Source organism: Vitis riparia, chromosome 17 (genome assembly GCF_004353265.1).
Source record: "Vitis riparia cultivar Riparia Gloire de Montpellier isolate 1030 chromosome 17, EGFV_Vit.rip_1.0, whole genome shotgun sequence".
Taxonomy (NCBI): Eukaryota; Viridiplantae; Streptophyta; class Magnoliopsida; order Vitales; family Vitaceae; genus Vitis; species Vitis riparia.
The window spans coordinates 10347374-10365772 of record NC_048447.1 but is presented as its reverse complement, the minus strand read 5'-3'; the positions used below and the strand labels follow the sequence as shown (position 1 = coordinate 10365772).

Genomic DNA, 18399 nt, shown 5'->3' with positions numbered 1-18399 from the left:
TGTGGCCGATGCCCTAAGCCGCAAAGCTGAGCTAGCGTCTATCACGAGTCAGCCCCAAGGAGACATAATGGATCTTCTAAGGGAGGGGTTGCAACATGATCCAGTGGCTAAGAGCCTCATCACCCTGGCTCATGAAGGAAAGACCAAGCGGTTTTGGGTGGAGGACGGCTTACTCTACACCAAGGGGAGACGACTCTACGTGCCTAAGTGGGGGAACCTAAGGCGAAACCTGATCAAGGAGTGCCATGACACCAAGTGGGCTGGGCACCCTGGGCAACGACGCACAAGGGCACTACTTGAGTCGGCTTACTATTGGCCTCAGATACGGGACGAGGTTGAGGCCTATGTGAGGACTTGTCTTGTGTGCCAACAAGACAAGGTGGAGCAACGACAGCCTAGAGGCCTGTTGGAGCCACTACCCATAGCGGAGCGCCCATGGGACAGCGTCACCATGGACTTCATCATCGGGCTGCCCAAGTCGGAGGACAGTGGGTCAATCATAGTAGTGGTGGACAGGTTCTCTAAGTATGCAACCTTCATAGCAGCCCCGACTGACTGCACGGCGGAAGAAACAGCGAGGCTATTCCTTAAGCACGTAGTCAAGTATTGGGGGTTGCCTAAGTTTATCATCAGTGATCGCGACCCGCGCTTCACTGGGAAGTTTTGGACGGAGCTCTTCAAGCTTATGGGTTCGGAGCTTCACTTCTCCACAAGCTTTCACCCACAGACGGATGGGCAGACCGAGAGGGTGAACGCGTTATTGGAGCTATACTTAAGGCACTTCGTGAGTGCCAACCAGAAGGATTGGGCTAAGTTGCTAGATATAGCCCAGTTCTCATACAACCTGCAAAGGAGTGAAGCAACCAACAAGAGTCCGTTCGAGCTAGCCACAGGGCAGCAACCATTAACTCCTCACATCCTAACGATTGGCTATACGGGGAGAAGTCCAGCGGCTTTCAAGTTCGCAAAAGGGTGGCATGAGCAAGCTGACATAGCACGCTCATACTTGGACAAGGCCGCTAAGAAAATGAAGAAGTGGGCTGACAAGAAGCGACGGCACACGGAGTATAAGGTCGGAGACATGGTGCTTGTCAAGCTCCTTCCTCAACAATTCAAGTCCCTAAGGCCGGTGCATAAAGGCCTTGTGAGGAGATATGAAGGACCCTTCCCTATACTTGGGAAGGTTGGCAAGGTGTCCTATAGAGTCGAGCTACCACCAAGGTTGAAGATTCATCCTGTCTTCCACGCAAGCTACTTGAAGCCCTATCACGGAGACACGGATGATCCAAGCCGAGGGTTGTCTAAGAGGGCACCTACAGCGGTCGTGACCTCCTATGATAAGGAGGTAGAACACGTCCTCGCGGATCGGGTCATCAGGAGACGAGGAGTACCTCCTGCTACGGAATACTTGGTGAAATGGAAGGGACTACCAGAAAGCGAGGCTAGCTGGGAGCCAGCAGAGGCACTATGGCAGTTCCAGGAGCAGATCGAGCGGTTCCGGGCAGAAGGCGCGACGAGGACGTCTGCGGCATAGGTGGGGGAGAGTGTCACAAGCTTATCCAAATGAGCCTCCCCATGGCCTTATATAGAGCCAGGAAGCTTCTGGAGACTCCTAGAGTGGGAAGAGTGTGGAAGGTTCTAGAGAAGCCTGGAGGGATCCACACAATTCTACACCATGGTGGAAGGCACGAGAGGAGTCCGGGGCTTTCTAGAGAAGTCTAGAAGACTCTTGTATATACTTGTATATAGGCTTGTAACTAGAATGGTGTAGGACATTCTAGAATAGTCTTGAGTTGTAAGGAACCCTCCAAGGTTCCAGAGAGTTCCAATGGTGCCTATAAATAGATGAGGGCCTCATTTGGCCAAGGCACCAAGCAAGTGAGCATCCAAAACACTTGTAAAGGCTTCTTTGAGTAATAGAAAGCTTCCATTCTTTAAGGAGTTGCCTACCAAGCTTCTTAAGCTTTCGAGTCACGAGTGTCTTAGCCTAGCAAGCTAAGCATTGGGAGGAAGGCTGACTTAGCAAGATCAAGTGTCTTGGCTTGTCTAAGTGCCGCACGAGCTTAGTGATCGACTAAGTCCGTGACATTAGGCTCTGGAGCAATGGAAGTGGCATTAGTGCTCTTGTTAATTATCCTATTGTTAAAGAATTTATAAAAACTGTCAACAATTCCCCCTTAACAGTGTCTCAACAGTCCTAATATAGTGCTATAGTAAAACCATCTAAGCTAGGTGCCTTCTCAATGTCCATTTGAAAGATTGCTTCTCAATATTCCAATTTTGTAAAGGTTGCTACAAACTACTAGAGCTATCCTCAGAGATAAGGGCCCATTCTGAACCTTCAAACCTTCGTGCATCTTCATCTAATCTGCTGTAAAGTTTGCTATAGAAATCTTAAATCTTCTTTGGGATGTTATCTTGGTTATCGAGCAATACACTATTCTCGTTTATCTTGGTTATGCACAATGTTCATTTTCCTTTCAATGTTATAGCATCATTTTGTCAGGATAAATATTACATTGAATTAATAAGAGGGAGTTGTGCTACAGGAATGCTGCCTTTTGCTGTCTTACTCATAACTATCACACTCGTATTTGTAAGGATCTATTCGTGTATTGGTTTGAAGGCATATGCACTAGCTTTGAAAGGTAATTTTGCATGGGAATGTTTGTACATAGGTGGTTGAGCCATTGTCCAGTTTTTCATTGCATTTTTGTTTCTTTTGATAGATTTCTTTCCCTTTAGGAATACTTTTATATTCTATATGGAACAGTCCTCCACATAGGGATGCAAATAAGATTAGACTATTCCTGTTTTTCCGATTTCTCTCTCTTCTTTCTTCATTTCCCCCTTCTCTTCATTCTTTTGTCCTAGCACACTAAACCTTAGATGACTTGTATGTAATAAGCCTCCTTATATTTTTGACATGTCTTGCCTCCTTTTTTTCTTGGGTAGATGTTGTCTCCTTATATTACTAGGATACAATCATGTAATTATACCTCTAAGGTTTTCTTGCATCAACATCCTTGAATATTAATAAAACAATATCCTTTTTATTCATACTGCACTTCAATCTCTTATAGAAACATGATATCTGCTGTGTTATAGTCCTATTTACTTTGGTTTGAGCCTACATGATGCATTAATCATATAGTTGGTTTGAATTGTGCATGCATCTACCATTTCTGACTACACCATTGAAATTGATTACTTGTACATGCATGTTTAGCAACGATGAAAATATTGAGAAATTTCACCCATTTTTTGGTGAAAAGTTGGGGATAATGGATAGTGGTGAAAGGGAGGCATGGTGGTAAGAGCTATCCATCAAAAAATCACAAGACTACTGAAAAAAACTCAGATATTTTGATCGATATATCAGCAGGGGAGAATCTAATGTATAGCAGGAAATTTTATCAGAAGGTTTTGCTGATGTTTTAGCAATTTTTTGCTGATTTCCTTTTTTTTATGGGATAAAAATTGGTCAAAAATCACTCCTTTAACCAAAGAGCAATTTTTTAAAAATTGATACATCCAATGGCTCCAGTGGTATGTCCGCCAATATGGGTATTTACTTTCTTGAATATTAGGAATGAACAGTTTCCCTTTTGATGAAAAGAAAAAAATGTTAGAAAAGAATTACCCTCTTTAAAACTGAGGAAAATAATCCACTAATTGATGACTTCTACAGAAGTCTAATAATTAAAATCTAAATAGCCAATAAAAATTAAGTACAAAAAAAATGTATTTACCTCAATCATAAGTAACAAATATCCTCATCCTTCCAATTTTCTTTTCTATTCTTTTAATGAGACCTAAATTTGTAATTAAATTATTAAAACTTTTTATTAAAATTGTTTAAGATGTTGGTAAAACAAAAATGAAATTATTGATTTTTTTAATAAAAATTGTGACTGTTTGTGGAAATCCGGTATAATTTGAATGGTGATTTGTAGAATATTGAGGGAAAGATTGAGGCCCCAATTGTGGGTAATTTGTGTGATTTTAATTTTTTCCATATTTGTGTTTTTTCCATTTTTTTGCTCTCTGTGTATATGTTAAATAGGGATCCAATTATGTAAACAACAACAATTTTTTGAATGAATATTAGAAATATTCTCAGTTTCTACATGGTATTAGAGCGGTGTTTGCTCTAAAACCCTAATCAATCCATGGCTGCCCAAAGAGGAGACAATCATGAGTCCAGTCAATCGGAAACCCATGAAAGAGTGTTGGAGATACACTCCTCAATGGGCCTCGTCGGTGCATTCGACAACTCCCCATTCCATCTTACCATTGAAAAATTGAACAGTAAGAATTACAAAGAGTGGGCGTAAGCAATCAAGCTTGTTATTGACGGAAAGGGAAAGTTAGGGCTTCTTACTGGCGAGACTTGACGACCACCTCCGACCGATGTAGCAGCAACTCATGCTTGATTGACTCTATGAAGCTAGCTATTGGCAAAACCTATATGTTCCTCCCGACGACAAAGGACGTGTGGGATGCGATACGGGAAACATGTTCCGATGTCGAGAATGCTTCCCAAGTCTTTGAACTCAAGATGCGGCTCAGGCAGATGAAGCAAGGAGATCGGGAAGTCACGGAATACTACACCGAGATGCTGGGGTTTGTCGCAAGATCTCGATCTCAACTGCGAAGAGGAGTGGGAGTGCATGGGTGACAGTGTGCGCTTCAAGAAGAAGATGGAGAATGAGAGGGTCTTCAAGTTCTTAGCGGGGCTGAACTGCGAGCTTGATGATGTCAGGAGTAGGGTTCTCAGTTGCCGGCCGTTGCCCTCCATCCGAGAGGTTTTCTCTGAGGTGCGGCGAGAGGAAAGCAAAAGGAGAGTGATGCTGGGTCTTCCATTTGGGCCCGAGGCTTCAACCCTTTTAATCCGTGGGCCTCATGCTGTTGCTGGACGTGGGCCTCATGCTGGATTTAGTGGGCCTCATGCTGCTAGATCTAGTGGGCCAAGCCCAAGACAGTCCAAGAGGACTTATTGTGAGCATTATAAGAAATTGGGCCACACTAAAGACACTTGCTGGACTTTACATGGCAAGCCCACTGATTGGAAGCCCAGACAGCCCAATAAAGCCCATAGTCATTAGGCCTCCACCGAAACCCAGGTAGACAAAACTCCCATAGAAATTCATCAGTCAACTTCTAGTGTGGGGTTTAATTCCGACTAGCTTGTGAAATTATGTGAGTTTTTTTCTAATTTCCAAGCCTCTGGACTGATGCTCATCATTTATTTTCTACATACTCTCTCTATGTCGGTAATTTAAAAGTAAAAATTGCAGATGGTACGTTATCCCCAGTTGCTGGCAAAGGGAGTATTCGTATTTCTGAGTCTATTACTCTCAACTTGGTCCTACATGTACCTAATTTATCTTGCAATTTGCTGTTTATTAGCCAGTTAACCAAAAACTCTAATTGTTCAACTAAATTCCTACAATCTCATTGTGTTTTTCAAGACCTATCATCGGGGAAGACGATTGGCAGTGCTAAGGAACGTGAGGGTCTATATTACTTCGACGAAACTGATGTGCGTGGATAGTGTCCTCCTAATGTTTGTAATTCTGCATCTCGTCCTAAGGACAGTGAACTGTTGTTATGGCACAAAAGATGGGTCATCCTAGTTTTCAGTACTTAAAACATTTATTTCCTTCACTATATTCAAATAAAGCTTCATGGGATTTTCAGTGTGAAGTGTGTGAACTTGCCAAACATCATTGGACGTCTTTTCCTAAATCTAAGTATAAACCATCTATACCATTTACTCTAATTCATAGTGATCTATGGGGACCCTCACGTACCTCTAATAGGACACATAAAAAATGGTTTATTACTTTTATTGATGATCACACTCGCCTGTGTTGGGTATATTTGTTGACTGATAAAACTGAGGTTCGATTAGTCTTCATGAACTTTCACTCTATGATACAAACTCAGTTTCACACCAAAATTCAAATTCTTCGTACTGATAATGGTATTGAGTATTTTAATCACTCATTGAACACTTATCTACAAGAAAATGGTATTATACATCAAAGTTCTTGCGTTGGCACTCCTCAACAAAACGGGGTTGCAGAATGGAAAAATAGATATATTCTTGAAGTTGCTTGTGCTTTGCTATTTACCTCTCACATGCCCTCACAATTTTGGGGTGACTCCATTTTCACAACCACATACCTTATTAACCGAATGCCTAGTCGGGTCCTATCTTTTGTTACACCCTTCCAGAAATTCCAAGAGTTTTTTCCTCATTCTAGACTCGATGTACTTCTTTCACTTCGTGTCTTTGGGTCCACTGTGTTTGTCCACACTCACGGACTTAAGCGAAACAAATTTGATCCTAGAGCGCTTAAATGTGTCTTTCTTGACAACTCTTCCACACAAAAGGGCTACAAATGCTATGACCCAATTTCACAGAAGCTATATGTTAGCCTAGATGTCACATTTTTTGAGCATACTCCCTACTACTCGCTTCAGGGGGAGTTCGTGAGTGAAACTAGACCACCCTTAATATTTGACTACCTCGATGTTGTTGTGTTCGAATCCACTCCGTGCCTTATATCTACCCCTTCGCCTAATACAGAAGGACACTTAAACTTAGGGGGAGATACAGAATTATAGACAAATAGGGATACACTCGTCTACTCAAGGAGGCCAAAATCGAAGTTCAATGAGACACTCATCTCCGAAGCACTAAAAGAGTCACAACCGGTGATAGTTCCAACCCCTTGGGAGTCTGGTTCCAATCCTGATCAAGTAATAGATGACTTACCCATTGCTCTTAGGAAACATCCTCGTTCATGTACTCTCCATCCTATCTCGAAATTTGTGTCTTATAATGCTCTTTCTGCAAAGTGTCGTGCTATTACAACTAACCTTGATAGAATCCAGATTCCTAAAAACATGCAAGAAGCCTTGGAGATTCCAGAATGGAAAGAGGCAGTGATGGAAGAAATAAGGGCATTGGAAAAAAATGGGACTTGGGAAGTGATGAATTTGCCAAGAGGGAAGAAACCGGTGGGTTGTAAATGGGTATTCACAGTGAAATATAAGGCGGGTGACACAGTAGAATGATACAAAACCCGTCTGGTTGCAAAGGGGTTTACTCAGACCTACGACATCAATTATATCGAGACATTTGCACCAGTGGCAAAGCTGAACACTATAGGAGTTCTTTTATCCTTGGCAGCAAACCTCGACTGGCCACTCCATCAGTTTGATATCAAGAATGACTTTCTGAATGGTGAGCTGGAAGAAAAAGTGTTTATGATGCTACCACCAGGGTTCTGTAAGGAAGAAGAAGAAACCAGGGTATGCAAATTGAAGAAATCTCTCTATGGTCTCAAGCAATCACCGAGAGCATGGTTTGATAGATTTGCAAAGGTGATTAAGAACCAAGGATACCAACAGGGACAGTCGGATCATACTATGTTATTCAAATAGTCCAACGATGGAAGGATGACTATCCTAATCGTGTATGTCGATGACATCATGCTCACTGGAGATGACATAGGAGAAGTGGAAATGTTGAAGAAGGTCTTAGCCACAGAATTTGAGGTAAAAGATCTGGGTCAAATGCGGTATTTCCTAGGAATGGAGGTCGCCAGATCAAGGATGGGAATTAGTATTTCCCAAAGAAAGTATGTACTTGACTTGTTGATTGAGACTGACATGCAAGTCGAGCGATACCCCTATCAAGGCAAGAAAAAGGATGGAAAGCGACGGAAAACCCGTGGATAGAGAGAGATATCAGCGACTAGTAGGTAAACTGATCTATCTTTCTCACACTAGACTCGACATTGCTTTCGCCGTAAGCGTGGTTAGCCAGTACATGCATTCACCAAAGGAAAATCATCTGGAAGTAGTGTATAAGAGCCTCAGATACCTAAAGGGTTCTCCAGGGAGAGGACTATTCTTTAAGAAGAGTGACAGTAAGAAAGTAGAGATCTATACAGATGCAGATTGGGCGGGATCATCAGATGATAGAAGATCTACTATAGGCTACTGTACCTATGTCTGGGGGAATTTAGTAACATGGAGAAGTAAGAAGCAGAGCGTAGTAGCCAGAAGTAGTGCCGAGACTGAATTCAGAGCAGTTGCACATGGTATGTATGAAGGACTGGTTGCAGAAACTGTTGGAAAAACTACACATTACAATAGAGCTCCCCATTAAACTCTATTGTGACAACAAAGCTGCAATTAGTATTTCTCATAATCCTGTTCAGCACGGCAAGACCAAACATATAGAAGTGGATAGACACTTTATAAAGGAGAAAATTGAGAAAGGGATTATTTGCGTGACTTATATCCCTACAAGGGAACAATTGACGGATATTTTTACCAAGGGGTTACAGAAATCAAGCTTTGAAGATTTTATTTGCAAGTTGGACATGATTAATATCTATGATCCAACTTGAGGGGAGTGTGGAAATTCGGTATAATTTGAATGGTCATTTGTAGATATTGAGGGAAAGATTGAGGCCCCAATTGTGGGTAATTTGTGTGATTTTAATTTTTTCCATATTTGTATTTTTTCCATTTTTTTGCTCTCTATGTATATGTTAAATAGGGACCCGATTATGTAAACAACAACAATTTTTTGAATGAATATTAGAAATATTCTCAGTTTCTACATTGTTATTGGTAATTTTTTTTTTTTAAATTTTTGGTTCAATTTTTAAAAATTTCTGAAATTGATAAATACTTATATTTATTATATTTGTGATTGATTTTTAATAATGATTCTAATTGACATTTTTAAAACTTCTATTTTTTTTATTCATATTTTTTAAAAATGATTGAAATGAATAAAAGATATGACATTTATTTTCAAATAATCTTTGATAAAATTTTAAATTTCTTTAACTAAAACTTTTAGCATTTTGATTATTTGCAATTCATTTTTAACAAATGTTTTTTTTTCTAGATAAATATTTCATGCACAATGGTGTGCTTAATATGGTTTAACTTTCATAATTATATTTAAGCATGTTTATATCTTGTTAGATTAATTATTGTTAAATTTTTCCCATTTGAATTTAATTCCTGGCTGTGCCTCTACTTTGAACTAAATTGATCATCATTTTAGTATTAATGTAATGCAATGAATTTTCAAGCATTGAAATTCAGTGAAATAAATTTTTTATCTCCACATTAGTATTTTGTATCCACTTTCAAAGTCATATATGGATCAATGTGACAAATTTTATTTTTATGTGTTATTTTCTTACAAAAAACAAGTTTAACGAGTGCATTATTGATTGTTTTTTTTTTTTTAGTATAGTTTCATCCAAAATTTTCATATTTTTTTAATTAATTTTTGATGATATTGATATTTCTGTTGATATTTGAGTAATACCAGCCCAGCTATATTTCCATTGTCAATATTTTCATCCTGAAAATTTGGGCACATTGTTGCTTGATGGAGAATTTACAGTGCCTTTTGTTCTCTAACATGCTGAGTTCATCAATTGCACAATTAATTCTCTATAGTTTTGGATGCATTTGTACATCATGACTCCTGTATGCTGTACTTATAAGTAGACAAAATTTGTTGGGATGCTTAAATTTCATTCATTATGGAATTGATGATCGGGTGTATGGTACAGAATTTTGAATGAGGCCAATATGGAGCATGCTTATGATGGTTTGCTATGGACTCTCCGGTATGCTGCTCCTAATTTTCAATTATCTTTCAGTACTTTTTAATTAAGTTTGTCTTGAGTCTGCAGCATGGCTTGTCCTAAATATGTAAGAAATTATTTTCCTTTCTAATTTTCAATATTTACGATAGCATTTATGAGTTCCAACCCATTGTAATTTTTTTGCATTAATATCTACTTGTTAATTCAACAAGCCGCATGTAAATAATTTATTTCTGCTTTAATGTTTCTTCTCTCTTAGGTCTTATGGAAATTTACGTGCATCTTAAGGAGCTAATTTAATTTTTTTACTTATCTATTTAAAAAAAAATTTCAAGGAGTTTGCAGGAATTCTCTTCTGAGCTGCTGCTTCCAGTTTTAAGGGCAGAGATGTTAATGAGGTCATCTTTCACCTCAAATGAGGTATTTGGTTTATTTTCTTTCTTGATTTTATCTTTGTATTATTTTTATATTTTGGCACTCTGGTCACTGTGGTTAGTACCTTTTTTTGGTGTCAATGGAAAGCTATTCATAGTGTTATCAGAATCTCATTTGTCATGTTTGTTTTCTTGTGGGAGATGGTTCTTGCATCCATCTTTGAGGGGATTTTTGGTGTAAGGATCTGTTTTTAATCCATCTTTTTATTAGAAACATGCAATTCATTCATCGAATTATACAAACATATAAAATTGAAAGAGAAGTTATTTTTCTCAGAAAACAAAATTGGACCAAAAAGAAGAGAGAACTATAGTGCAAGGAAGGTTCGAAGCATTCAGTACCAAAAAACTCCAATATTGAAGAACTTCAGAGTATACACGGAATATTGGTTAAGGAGATTAAAAACCCTCTACAAAGTGTCTAATTGGGATGCTCCATAAATAGTCTAAAGATCTGCTATCTGAATCAGGCTGAATGAAGAATCCAATTGAAAGAACACCTTAAAATTTTGGCACTGGTCAACTATTTGATATAACCATCCATCATACTTCTGAGGATTACACTTTTCATTTGACAACTAAGAGTTGACAATAGAAAAATGCTCCACTAAAAGATTGGACAGCCTAAAAATTCTAGTCAATAGCAAGCTTTCCAAAAGAGTCTGAGTTCCTCCTGAGTAGGCCAATCCTAGATCTGCTCCTTTAGAGAAGGTTTTTGAAACACTACCATCATGCTTCTTAATTCCCCCAATCCTCAGTGGACTTAAGTATTCAAAGAACAACGGTCAAAGTTAAGCTTGAGCATCCCTACTAGAGGAGGTTTCCATTCAGCTTGCACCTCCAGCACAATATTTATTTATTATTATTGTTTTTGGAAGATGCAAGGCTCCAATCTCCTAAGATTAAGTTCAATGGGGTTCCACAAAATGCATCTGTTACTGAAGCCTAGAAGGATAAAGAAAAAGTATAGCTTCCCGTGTAGCCTCCGTGTATATCATTTTGTCCCAAAAATTTCTGGCATTTTTTTTTCAAGGTAGATCACTTAAATCAATGCAAGACAAACCACCTGCCATTGAACTTTGCCTTTTGGAAGGCAACCAAATCTTCAAAACCCAATTATTTTCATGTTCAATATACTCCTATCAGGAACCTAATCCAGCTTTCTAATATTAAATAATCTGTGCCAAACCCCTAAAGTCACTAGGCTTTGAAGAAAGAGATGATCCATCAACTTTCTAATGGTTTCGGCACACACAAGAAGCTAATCAGGGTAGAAGGCCTTTTCAGGTCTCTTAACTGCAAGACTGTTAACCTTTTTATTTACCTTTGACCAAGAAAAAGCCTTGACTTTTAGAGGGGTTTGGTGTTCAAGAGGAACTTGGCTGAGGGAAAAATGATGGGATGATCTAAACAAGAGATGGATAATAAATAGAATGAATTGAAGACATCCTAGAGGAGGTTACAGATCATATTCTTTCATTACAGTAAGAGGTTGGTACTTCTCCATGGTGAAAAAAGAAGGGATGTGTGGAAGCTGTTCTTTACTTTGTTTGGAGTGTCTTGGGTGATTCCTTCCTCGGTTAGGGAAACCCTCTTGGGTTGGAATGGGTCTTTTGTGGGAAAACGCGTAGGACAGTTTGGAAAGTGGGCCCATTATGCTTGTTTTGGTCAGTTTGAAAGGCAAGGAATAAAATTGTCTTTGAAGATGGTGTGCTGTCCATCCAAAGGCTGAAAGCTTCTTTTATTTACTTACTTTGGTCGGAGACTAAATTGTTTATAAAAAATGGTCCTCGATGTTAATTGATTTCATTGATTGGGTGGATTTCCATTGAGGGAGGGGTTGTTTTTTGTATATCTTGTTGGGCAATTTTTTGTTTTAGCCCCAAGGGGGTGAGTGTCTCTTTCCTGTACATCTTGGGCCGCTAATTTAGCGCCTCTTCGTAATACAGTACTTTTACTTATAAAAAAAAAATTACATCAAAATTAAAGAAAATATGAGCACAAAGAGCTCATTGATCTCTGGGTTTGTTGAATTATGGGGAAGTTAAAATTCAAAGTGACCAAAATGCAGGAATAGCCTATGGAAAAGTTCTATTCATCCTTTTGAGCCTCTACTATTACGGCTTTCAAGGGCATTCCTATGAACATTATTCAACTTGATTGGATTTCAATATATAGGTCGTTAAAATAGCAATGTCTAGTCATTTTGATGTCTACTGGATGTACTTCTTTTCCCCTGTTTTTGATCAGGTTTTGTAATTTAGGGAAGAATTTCTCATCCCTTCTGTTGTATTCTCATGTTTTTAATGAATATGCTTTTGTTTCTGATTAAAAGAAGTGAAAAACAGGAATAGCCTAGAATGAAAGAAATAGAATCCTTAGACCTTGAAATCAAGTAAAGATTATGGTATATACAAGGCCTGAAGAGGCTGATTACCCCACCACATATCTTCCCAAAAATTGTTTTTTCTTCTGTCATTGACTAAATAACGAATGTAAGGAAAAACAAATTGGGAAAACTCTAGCAGTAGCTTTCCATTGACAATGGTGGGAACGCTTGAATGAACTGCTGGCATTCAATCCAATAGATTCTGAGCTATAGATGTTGCTGACAACCCTATGCCACAAAGCATTAGCATCCTCAAGGAACTTGCTCAATCACTTCACCAAGAGAGCTCTATTCCTTAGAAGAATCTCCCCAATTCCCAACCTCTTCGCTCTTTAACCTACACTCTTGGTCCCAAACAATTCGATGAACTCTTCATCTTGGATGTTATTTTAACAAGAATCATAGACATTGAGAAAAAATAGATGGGTATAGGGGCTAAACATGGTTGAACCAAGATGATTCTATCTTCTAAAGACATACAACCTTTTCTTTTTTAGTTCATCAAGTTTCGAAGATATTCGTTCTAGCACTGTATCGCAAAAGGAAGAGGCTTTAAGATTTCCCCTCAAGGGAAGATCTAAATAAGAGAGAGGCTACTTGGAGGTACTGCACTCTATGATTGGTGCAAATTCACCAATTTGGTCATCACTCATGTTGATGCTCGACAAGGTGCTCTTGTGAAGATTTATATTCAAACCCAAGACTTGATCAAAGGCTAAGAGAATGAGCTTAATGTTGCTTAAGTCATCTGTTGGAGAGTATGATGTACATTGTGAGCCTAAATCCTAAAGTTTAAGCTTTTAAGAATTTTTTTTTTCAATATGGTATTAGAGCTTCGTTTGATGGGAGGTCAAGTATTTGAGCCTTACCATTGCATGTTTATTTTCAATTTATTAAGCCCACATGTGAGCCTAAAATTGGAGGCTACATGTGAGGGAGAGTGTTGGTGAGCATGATATACATTTTGAGCCCAAATCCTATTAATGGGACACCTTGATTTTACTTGCACCCACTAATATCACTTTTTTTAATACCACTCTCTTTAGCTCTAACCATGAATTTGCTTAAAATGTCAACACTAGTTTGAGGTTATAGTGTTAGGAAGATGGTGGATCACCTTACTTTTGATCTCTTGAAGCTCTTACCCATCCTTTCATACACTCTTTCACCAAATCAGCAAAACTAATTGATGATAAACCCCTCGGATTCGGGATCTCCACTTTGGTTGAAAGTGTTTCATGAGAAAAACACAGATCTAATAAATCCCAATAGATATGGTCATATGCCTTCTCAAAATCAATATTAAAAATCATCCATCCCTTATAGATTTTTTATTTTTATTTTTATTTTTTACTAATTTGTTGGCTACTAGAACCACATAATTTGTCTATCCTCAATTGAAGGCACCTTGAGAAGGAGGAATAGTCTAATGTAGTACCACCTGAACATGTTTGGTTAAGACCTCGGCTTAAATTTTATAAGATTGGTCACTAGGTTAATGCGTTTAAAATTAGAAATGCCTTTGATTTGTTCTTTCTTGGGGACTAGAGCTATGGATGTGGTATTGGCGCTTTTATTTACAATTCTACTGTCATGAATTCCTAAGAGCATTTAACAAATCATCTTTAGTGTCCAACAATCTTTATAAGAGGCTAAAGAAGAGTCATTTGCACTTGGGGCTTTATACTTACTCAACTTGACATAGCTTCTCAAATTTCTAACTTCGAAAAAGTTGCTCCAACCAATTAGTGCTCTCTAAAGAAATGGGGGACCAACCAAACTTCTAACCTTCATTGTTGTTTAACCGACTTACTATATAAGTGGTAAAAAATGATAGTGAGGTACATGGTTGCTTCTGGAGGTATCTGTCTATGAGAGTTTTGTTGCAGTCATAGAGTGAAGATTTAGGGGAAATGCGGCTACTTAGCCTTTTTGTGTGCTATCAAGCTAGAACAAAATGCTAGGATCTTTTGAGTATAGGAGGCCATCAATGACAGACTTGCAAGAAAGCATCTATTTTCTCATAATTCTTTAGGGGTGAATCACCCAAAAGTTTTCTGGAGTTTGCGGAGAGAGGCTAGGATCAGAAATTTCAGTCTGAAGCTGTACTACAACTCCGTACGCGATGAGACTATCATGGTATTCCCAGTCAAAGGGATATGAGGGTCTTGAGCTCCTTTGAGACATGTTTTTTTTTTTTTTTTTTTGCATGGAAAGCTGTTAGGGGAAAAATTTAACTATAGATATTTTAAAGAAGAAGAGCTGGACAATGGTCAACAGATGCAGTCTTTGTAAAAGCAATAAAGAATCAATTGATCATATCTTGATTCATTGTGAAAAGACAAGAGTGAATCGGGTGTTTCTCTTAGCAGTCTTTGGCGTGAATTGGGTGTTTTAAGCTTTAGTGAGAAATCTCCTCTTTGAGTGGAGATTTAAGGGATTGGATGAAAAAGAACAGTTTGGCGTATGCCACCCTTTTATTTGTTTTGGTGTTTATGGATTGAGCTTAACCGAATGATTTTCAATGAAGAAGAGCTCTAAGAGCAACAGTTGAAGGTCTTCATTAAATCCCTTTTAGAGTGGTTGCAAGTTTCATGCAAATGAAGAGCTTCTCTATGTTGGATTTCTTAGATTCCCTATTCTGTAGTTAGGTTAGCTTGTTATGTCTGTTGCTGATTTGGTTGTTGTGCTTTTTTCATAGGATGCTTGGTGTATACTACCTGGGTATATAGGATGCACTCTCTCTTATGGTGCTTTTTAATAGAGGTTCTTTTGTCTATTAAAAAAAAAAAGAATGTTCTATGAAGTCTTCTTTATCATTGTCGTGCTGGATTGGTGAAGGGTTTGCCTCTGACATGGAGACTAGTAGGGGTCAGGTGAGTGGACTCCTCTTTCAATAGGTACCCTCAAGATCACTTTCGATGGATATTCTGGATGATTGAAGTTGAGGATCAGCAGTGTTGTATGGGATCTCAGAGGCGGGATTATCTAAGTTTTTCTGATGGTGGCAAGTTTTAGATTAGCCATCTAGGTTGAGATATTGGCTTTAGTAGAAGCTGTCAAATTGGCCACAGAGCTTGGCACCTTTAGTACTATGGTGGGGGGAGATTCAATGACAGTTCTTTCTTAGTTATCACATGGGATAAGAGGGACATGGAACATGATTATCGGGCGTGGCAGAATTGCAGATTTTGCTAGAGCTATGGGTTGCTTGTTGTCATGGATGTGTAGATTGACAAATCAGAAAGGTGATAGGCTGGTCATAAGGAGGAGCGCTTTTCCTTGTATAGTCTGCTAGGAATCTCATTCTCCCTTGAGTTTTGTTGGTGGAGTTTGTGGGGTATTTGTTCTGTGTCCGGTTTTTTGGTGCATTTATGCTTCTTTTCTGGAGGCTTTTTGTCCTTTGTTTTTATTTCTCTTTTACATAATAAAATTATCCATCTTGGTAATGTTTATCAATCTTTTGCGAACTTTGATCTTTATTCTGCTGATGCTGTGAGGGAATTTTATATTTTGGGTTTGCTTCAGCCTGTATTGTCTTACTATTTGTATAGTTAGTTTTTCAAATATACCTAATGCATATTGTTCTGGTGCTATTGTTCTTTTCCTTTTGAAGCTTTTTTTTTCTTCTTAAGTGGGCAGTATTCATCTAGTGGTTGGATGAAATTTTGCAGTTTGATAATGGTTGGCATACAATATGGAGCTGTCTAATGCATGGGTTACCTATATTCAGCAATATCACTTCAGTTGTAAGTTTTAATCATGAGCTCATTTCTAGTATCATCAATGTAACTGAGTGATGGTTATATACTTTTTTTTTTTCTAAACTAGTACTATTACTACTATAATAGTTGTAATTGGTAGTATCTCTCTTTCATCTGGTGCTAGTGTTTGGGCAAAATCTTGGAACTGGTATCAGAAAATACCAAGTAGTGCTGTGTGTGCAGCACAAAACATATCTACTTCGGTAAAAATTCACATTACCAGAAAATGATGTAAAGTGGCGCCTTTTTCATTATTGAGATGCCACTTTGCAGAAATGTACTTTAATAAAATTACAATTAAATGATACACTGCTTTCTATGGCAACATCAACATATTTCTTTCCTATATTTAGTTTTCTGTTGAAGCAAACATTGGAAAAAAATTTCTTCTAGATGTTTGGAATTTTGTTGTGTGAGTAGGAGTGCACTGAACTCTCAGCCTCTGGGGCTTTTGGAGGGATAATGATAATTTGGGATTCGCTGTCTCTCTATATTTGAGGTGGTGACAGGTTCTGTTTCATTTTAGTCAAGCTTTCATTTCATTAAGTACTGAAGGATTTTTTTTATTCTTTTTTCCTGCGGCTTCTTATACTTAAGAAAGAGTTTTGGAAAGAGATATAAGATATCTTTGGGTTTGAGTTAACCTTCCCAAGGTGTATTGGGGAGATTTTAATGTCATAAGAAGAGCCTTAGAAAAGTTAGGAGGCTCTAGGTTAATCTCAAGCATGAGGGATTTTGATGACCTTATTAGGGAGTTTGAGCTAGTTGAACTCCTTCTTAGGAATGCTTCTTTTACTTGGTCAAATTTGCAAGAGTCTTTTGTTTGCTAGAGGTAAGATAGGTTTTGGTTTTCCTTGGCTTGGGCAGAAAGTTTCCCTGATAGTAATATAGTATTCAAGAAAATTTACCCTATCCTATGCCTAATCATTAACTTTAGTATTAGATACCAATCCTTTTAAGTGGGGACTAGGAGGGTATTTGGTAAAACTTCGTACTTGTTACTTGCTTATTTAAGTTGATTTTAAGTCAAATTAGTCATAAGTTGTGAATTTAAAACTTATTACTTGATTTTTACTTTAAGTATTAAGATTGTTTGGTAAACTTAACTTGATTTTTTTAAATTATTAAATTGACATATTTACCTTCATTAATTTTAATACCCTTATTAATTTTAACTAATATTTACTTTCATCAAAGTATTTATATGTAAGAGCATAAGGTGAGGTGTTTTTGTTCTCGTGAAGTGAAGCGTAAGCCTCAAATCATTAAGACATAAGCCTTTTGAGACCTAATTTTTATAATTAATAAATATGTAAAAATATATATATAAAAAAAAAAAATATAAAAACTAAAAACTTCATACTAAAAAAAATTAATTACATAAAGATTTTTAAATAAATTACATAATTATTTTAGAACATAAAAAAAATAAAATTTCAATTCTAAAATTTCAAAATTAAATATTAGCATATTAACTATTAATAATTTAATATAAATATAAAGACCTAATTATTTATATAATTTTACAATTTTTTATTAAGGGTTTAATCTTAAATAAAATATTAGCATATCAATTATTTATATAAGCAGTAGTTGAAAACAACTAAACTGCTAGGGGGCTAATCTTTCAATAGGCCCACCTCCTTTGCAGCCATCTCATCAACTACTACCTCTTCCTTGACCTTCTTGCCTACTTGGACTTCATACAAACTTGTCTCAAACTTTGGAAACTCCATGGATCAACTATCTATAAAAACCATCTTCAACAGACCATTGACCTTGTATATCAAGCCCTGTTTAATTTGTCAAACTATTATTCCTATACATAGGTTCATAACAAAATCCACAAAATATACCTATAAAAAAAAAAAAAAAAAACAAAATCCACGAAGTAAACTTTTTGAACTTTTAACTATGATTTTTAGTTCTGAATTTTAACTGGTATTTATTTGTTATGTATGTTTTTGTGTGTTACTCTAAAGTTTTTAACTTCTTATATTTGTTATCATTCCTTTTGTACTGAAAAAGGAATTAAAAAAAAAGAGAAGAAAAAGAAAAAGAAAAAGAAAGTATATTAAATAAAAGTTTTTATTCACTAATCACCATTATTTCTTAACATTCATTGCAAGAATAAATTTACGTCTAAAATTTTA

General features: G+C 37.3%; 1 protein-coding gene across 1 annotated transcript in view; it reads left to right on the top strand.

The window, feature by feature from the left end:
• The window catches only part of LOC117904579 (serine/threonine-protein kinase ATM-like), a 186556-nt gene that overhangs the window by 18525 nt on the left and 149632 nt on the right, over positions 1-18399 (top strand). Inside the window, 4 exon segments of the mRNA XM_034817257.1 lie at positions 2550-2648; positions 9624-9680; positions 9995-10079; positions 16157-16231. Coding sequence (XP_034673148.1) covers positions 2550-2648; positions 9624-9680; positions 9995-10079; positions 16157-16231 — 316 coding nt within the window.